Here is a 6,419-nt window from a genome sequence, read left to right as displayed (position 1 = left end):
TCTAGGAAAATTCTTATATTTAAAAATTATTTGTTGTTTGCTGTAGATTCAAATAAATATTATTTTACTTATAAGTATGTTCCGGATATTGCATGGTACAATGTAAACCTATTCATTGTTTACTGAAATTCAAATTTAACCAGGCATCTTGTATTTTATCTGGCAACCCTACAACAGACCCACACAATACATGAAGTGTTGAAGTAGATTTGCTTAAAGTTTCTTTGGCATCTTCACTGAGGAATTCTTGGATACCATGGAGAATGTATTGTTTTTTTATGAATTTTGACTCTCAGCCCTAAAATAAAATTAAAAATTTAAAGATGGACTATGTTTAATAAGAAGGAAAGTAGGGTTCTTGAAAACTCAATATAGTCTTTGACATTCATGTGTTAGAAATGCTCTATATTCTCAACTATAAACAGGGAGATCAGAGAATTTATCCTCTAAAATAGGACACTACTGGGAGTGACAAGGAACTTAAGAGTATGGGACACAAGTTTAAACCCAGAATTTCCTGGGCAAACTATGTATGGTCTTTCCGGTCATGAGTACAACAAACTCACTATTGATGTTATTTTATTTTAACCAAAAAGGCAGATACCTAATGAAGATTTTTAGCAGCAGAAAGAAATTTATAGGCTGACTTTGGACTATATGTCTCAGGATAAATGAAGAATTTAAATTAAAAAATATATAACTTACCTCTTCAAAAACTTCTCCACAACCCTCTGCACCCATGGTTCCTTGGGGTCCAGACAGAGCTCTCTTCCATCAGAAAGTTTTACACTGAAATAAGAGAGAAATGGTTCAGATTAATATTTAATTTTTCCATTCAAATCATGATTCCTTAAGTCAGGCATAAAGTCTAAGTCCAAAATAACATTTATAGTAGTTGTAGAAGCTACCATATTTAAATACCATGTAGACAAATATTTTTATTTTGTTTTGTTTCACTTACTACTGTAATCCTAACACCTAGAACTTTCCTAAATATTTCCACCTTCCTTAATTATAAGTTTGCTAAAACAAAATATCTAATCTTTTTTAAAGTACTTACATAATTTCTGTATTGACGCAGTGTGGTCCACTCTCAATCACTCTCAGTTCTTTGATAAATTTGGGGTGGAAAGGTTTGGAGTACGTCTTTATGCACAGACATCTAAGTTCTTTAGCACTCCTTGGCAAAACTGCACCTGTTGGGGGAAAAAGTGATTAAGGATTGATTTTATCAACAGGCACAGCTCTGCCAGTTACTTCCTTTCTAATTCCAATATGATTATTTGGAGGCTGTGGAAAGCATCATATTTCTAGTAAACTCATTCCTGACATTGAAAGCCAGATATTCTCCTAGCCCTTGACCTCAATTAGTTCTTTGTTTTTAAAAACAGTCATAACTGACAACATTGAATGACTGACTTTCTATATAAAGAGTTAGAGTTCTTTTTGTACAATATCAACATCTTCATGGTATTTTTATCTGGTCAATATTGCATAATCTTCTGTGATACCACAGTGTTATTTCTACTAGGCAAGCTAAGACTCTCCAACATAGAAATTGCCTTCAGAAAGAATTAACAGAAATACATAAATAAGTTGTATAGACCTGGTCTATAATCAGGGTATCTTTCAACCAGACAGGAATTAATGACAAGTTTGAGGCTTGTCAATGAAATACTACATGGAGTAGAATTGTCTGAGTTACCTTGCTCAACTCAATATTAATATATAATATAAGTATCCATGGTTCTCAATAGGATATACTGTAAATTATTTATTTATGTTAAATATATGCATGCTACATGGTATAAATTATAAAAGCAGAATGTTTATATTGATCAAACTTTATACTTTCCTAAGAGTTATATAGATATAGTTTTTTTAAATCTTCAATTTAACATTAATTGACTGCTAAGATTATATTCTGTTTCTGAATAAAAAGGATACTTGTTATCAAAGCATCAAGACTAGCTTTGCTATCTGAGGATCACATTTAGACATAGGAAAACTCTGTAGGTCAGAAAGATGTGCTTACCTTCACACAGAGCTGCAGAAAGCAGGAAGGCTGCCAAGAGAGCCACCGCCAGCTTGGAAGTCATGTTTACACAGAGCGAGATGGTTCCTTCCGGTGGTTTGTTCCTGGCTCTTGTCCTAGAAGCTTGTGTGCTCTGCTGTCTCTGAAAGTTTGTGCCTTATGGAGTGCTCTGGTGGCTTTTTATATCATCTCCCCACTAGAGAACTTATGCATCCTCATCTTTTCATTATGTCAGAGGAAATTCCACAATTTGCAACTGATGGCCCATCCCCTCAGGGCAAACCTGAGTCATCACACTTCCTATTTGTTCCTTATCAAGTACTCAGTATGATGAAAGTTTTCTTTGATCTTTAAAATAATTTAATTTTAACATACATCTTTTTAAATACTGAAGCTCCACAATTTGATGAATTATCAATTGTATCCTTTTTTATTTCTAGATAACTTTATCATAGTACCATGTGACAGATATAATACTAGAGTGGCAGGTGTTAGAACAAGATCACGGATGGTTTTCTTTTAATGGCATAATTTTTTTTATTCAGTTAATTACAGATGCTATCATGACGGTGAAGATAAGCCAGCCAATCATTTTATGGGGGAGATAATTTATAATAAATCATTTTCTAAGCATGTTAGAGAGTTTCTAGGAACTGTTACTGTTCTTAGGTGGCATATTACAACTTTTCAAAAGATTTAGTTTTCTAATGTATGTTAACAGAGTGATGGGGCACACCTGCTTCACATAGAAATCAGTTCTACAAACATTTATGGAGTAACTTTCTGAGTAATGTGGGGGATCTAGAAATAGATAAGACTAAGTACTTGTTCTTAAAGAGTTTGGTCTATCAGAAGAAAAAAGCAATGTAAGGACTGACTATATAGCAGAATAGACAAGTATGTTTATGGTCTGGGAAGCAGTGCACTGGAGCTGTTTGGTTGGGGTGGGAAAGAGGTGTATCTAATGGAAAGGTGTATGCTTAGTGGAAAGAGCATCTGGGTTCAAACTCTGGTTCAGCCACCCTTGCTTCATGCTCTTTATCCAAGGACACCAAGACTGACCTCTGAGGACCCATGATCACTAGCGAAATGGATGGAGTGAGAAATTTCAATGAGTCATTAAAAGGTGGCTTTATGTCCTAGTGTCCTTTCAAGAAAGGTCTTGGATTCCGTCGATAAAGAGCACCAAGGCAGGGTCCTTATGATAATAAAAGTCTGTTCCCTTCTGGGCAAGTACGCGATTTATAAATAATTCACCTTGATGTAACGGTTCTTTATTTTCAGAAAGTACGACAGAGCAGTGAATTTGCCCACACTGTGAACACACTGTGGAGGGGAAATGCCATTTTCAAATGCCTTCCACAAAGGTTTGTCTGTTTCTGCACAATCATGTTTCTTTTTGTTATCTTTCTCCAACCAACCTAAGGCTTGATGATAAAGTAGTGCCTGGGTTACATTACATTCTATAGCAAAGTAAATGTTTATTCTATATAATGTAGCTCCTACAGTTTTTAACTCTAGTATTTCAGAAACTTCATTATTCATTTAATATGTGTTGTGTATCTGCTAATGTCACTTATTGTAGGAGATTCACTTATTGTGAATGCTATGTAAATAGATATAGCACCTGACTCAAGGGATTCTGTTGTCTAGTGCAGAATATGGGCAATTAGTTACACAAGTAAGTAAAATACAGTGATGAGTGTTACAATACAGGTAATTACAGGAAGTTCTAGAATCAAACAAACATGACCTTTGAGGTAGTTTTGATGAATGAAGGTTTTCTGAAGAAACAACTTCAAAAATGTTACCTATATTGTTAATAAGGAGAAGAAAGACCAATGGGACTTCTTTGCTAGTACAGGACAAGAAGTACAGGACAATGAAATGTAGGCGAACATGGCCCATTTGGGTTCCTCAAACTATTTAGCATACGGAACAGAGTGTTTGGAGTGACAAGAAGAGAAAGCTTGGGCCGGATATGTGAAAAAGACCTATATCTTAAAGAAAACTCCAAGTTTCTTTCCTTCAGTGATGTTGGCATGTTTAGCAAAGACACATTCTCATATGGACATAACCTGGCGTGACTGATTCAGTTCACTATCATTAAGACTCACTCATACAGCATCACTAAGACATTCAGAGTTCTAAGGATGTGCAAAGACTTCTTTCCTTTTCCCTAAAGGTTGCCTTTGTATTTGTGGTGAGCCTTACTTACATAGGCACCTCCTTTTCCTCCTTATTTTCATGTCACTATATCTCCCTCTCATTCTCTTCGCATGGGCCCAACTTTATCCTGGTATCATCCTTAAAGGTTGAGCTAATGAGTTCTACTTAACCTTGATGCTTACATTTTTTTAAAAGAATGAAGCCTTTCCAAGGCAAAAAGACCTCTTTTGCAAATGTTGTTTATCTCTCACAATGTAACCTTCGGTGCATTATGTCCTAGGACCCTCTCCATCAGAAGTGGGGATGGACAAAGATGAAGTGATTACAGGAGCATTGATTCTATCTTGTCTCACTTCTGTAAAGATAACCATTTGAGTCCTTGCATAATGAGTAGAAGGACTAAATGGGCTTAGGTGGGAAAAAAAAAAAGCAGGCCTAAGTATCCTTTTTAAGGATATTCTGCTTTAAAATAGTTCAAAGTGGGGTACAAAGTTTAGCTAAAGTGCCACGCTAGACATAAATACTGTTTATTTACATCCCATTTGGCTCCTGAGTCATAAGAATCATTTGATGAGCAGAGAATAGCCCCTAGAGATCCTCATCAGACGTTGATGAAGTCTTTCACCCAAGAAAGGGAAGAGCTCAAGAAAGAACAACAAAGATGGCCTCTACTTTTCCCGTACTAATACGTAACTCTTCTTCCATCAAACTCCATGAAACTCAGTGTTTGGCTATGCAAAATCTTCTAAATCCCCTCCCAGGACTTTTTTGTAAGCCTGAACAAAGTTGTATTCGTATAACAAAGCAAAATGTGGTGGGAAAAATGTGATGTGAGCTTTGAAGTGAAATGAACTTGGTTTTAAATCTTGTTCCATGGTTTATTAATCAGGAGATCTTGGGCAAGCTGATTCTATGCCCATGGTTCAACTCCTGCTGCTAAAATCTGAGATCCCTTCAGAGCTGCCTTCTCAGTTTCAGGAGCAGTCTCAGCTCTCACCTGGGTTTTTTTTCCCTTTGAGGAAATTAGTCCCAGCTCAGCAATCCTCTAGGTTAAAAGAATCATAAACAGAATGCTTAGCATATATTAGTGAGTTTGACTTATGATGTTGTTAATGCTAAGAGTCATAAACATACTGTCCACTAAAATTTTAGTCAGTAAAAGTCAGAGTTAGTGGAAAGATTTAAAACATGTTCTTAGCTCTGTACTTTGTTTATGTGATAACTTGATCTTCTCCAGTACCCCAAGACCATATCAGTTTCATCTCCAAATTCAAATGTCTCCAGTTAACAGTTTGTAACAATACCGGGCAAAGTTGGTTCATGTTGCTAAAAGTGTCCTACCTTAAAAAAAAAAAACTTGCTAATTGGAGAGGCAAACAGCTGAACACATTGGATTTGAGCAACATCAAGTCAGAATAACTTAAATTTAAGGGTATACATGGGTGTTGGAATAAGACAAACCTGCCTTCAGGCCTCACCCCTCCACTTATTATTAGCCAAACAATCATAGGCAGTTCTTTAATCAGACTGTGTTTCAGTTACTTCATCTATAAAATGATAATAACACAGTTCCAAAAGATCACCATGAGAATTAAATGAGGAAACATAATGAAAATGCTCTGACTAGCACCTGGCACATTGGAGGTACTCAATAAATGTCTGCATCTTTTTCCTCTAGACTATCGCTTCAGTCACCCTTATCTTTTCCTCGAGTTAGAGCACCACATTTCTTTTTAAAAGCTTACCACTCAAAAAGTAAAGCTGTATTAACACAATAGATCTCTTAAAGCTTATGTCTAGATGCTTTATTTTCTTCTACTATATAAGCTTTCTTTTTTAATGCCTAATAATTCCATTCACATTAGCATGTAAAAAAAGTACTATAACCATTAATACGAATGCCATTTCTAATACTATCCAAATCTGTGGAGTTTGGAGTTTGAAGTTTGAAGTTTAGGTTTAGGGGAAGACACCAGTTGTATAAATAGGCATTTATTAGGGACTTAGAAAATCTAAGATCAGCCGATCTTCAATATGAAAAAAAAAAATCAAATGCAAATGCAAATATTTATGTGTAGCCATTTATTTTCTTTGTTAAATTTACTAAAAAAAAAAAAACAGGACTTGCTGTGGTGGCTCATGCCTATTATCCCAGCAGTTTGGAAGGCCAATTCAGGTGGAGCACTTGAGCCCAGGAGTTCTAGCAGTCTGGGCA

General features: G+C 35.7%; 1 protein-coding gene across 1 annotated transcript; it reads right to left on the bottom strand.

Moving 5' to 3' along the window:
* Nucleotides 1-276: 276 nt before the first annotated feature.
* Nucleotides 277-2,099, bottom strand: CXCL8 (C-X-C motif chemokine ligand 8). The gene is given in 4 exon segments (NM_001173537.1): nucleotides 277-298; nucleotides 706-789; nucleotides 1,061-1,196; nucleotides 2,036-2,099. Coding segments are annotated over 4 exon segments (306 nt in total).
* Between the last annotated feature and the right edge of the window lie 4,320 nt (nucleotides 2,100-6,419).

This window comes from Papio anubis, chromosome 3 (genome assembly GCF_008728515.1).
Source record: "Papio anubis isolate 15944 chromosome 3, Panubis1.0, whole genome shotgun sequence".
Lineage (NCBI taxonomy): Eukaryota > Metazoa > Chordata > Mammalia > Primates > Cercopithecidae > Papio > Papio anubis.
Note: the sequence above shows the minus strand (reverse complement) of the source record. Positions and strands in the feature narration are given on the sequence as shown.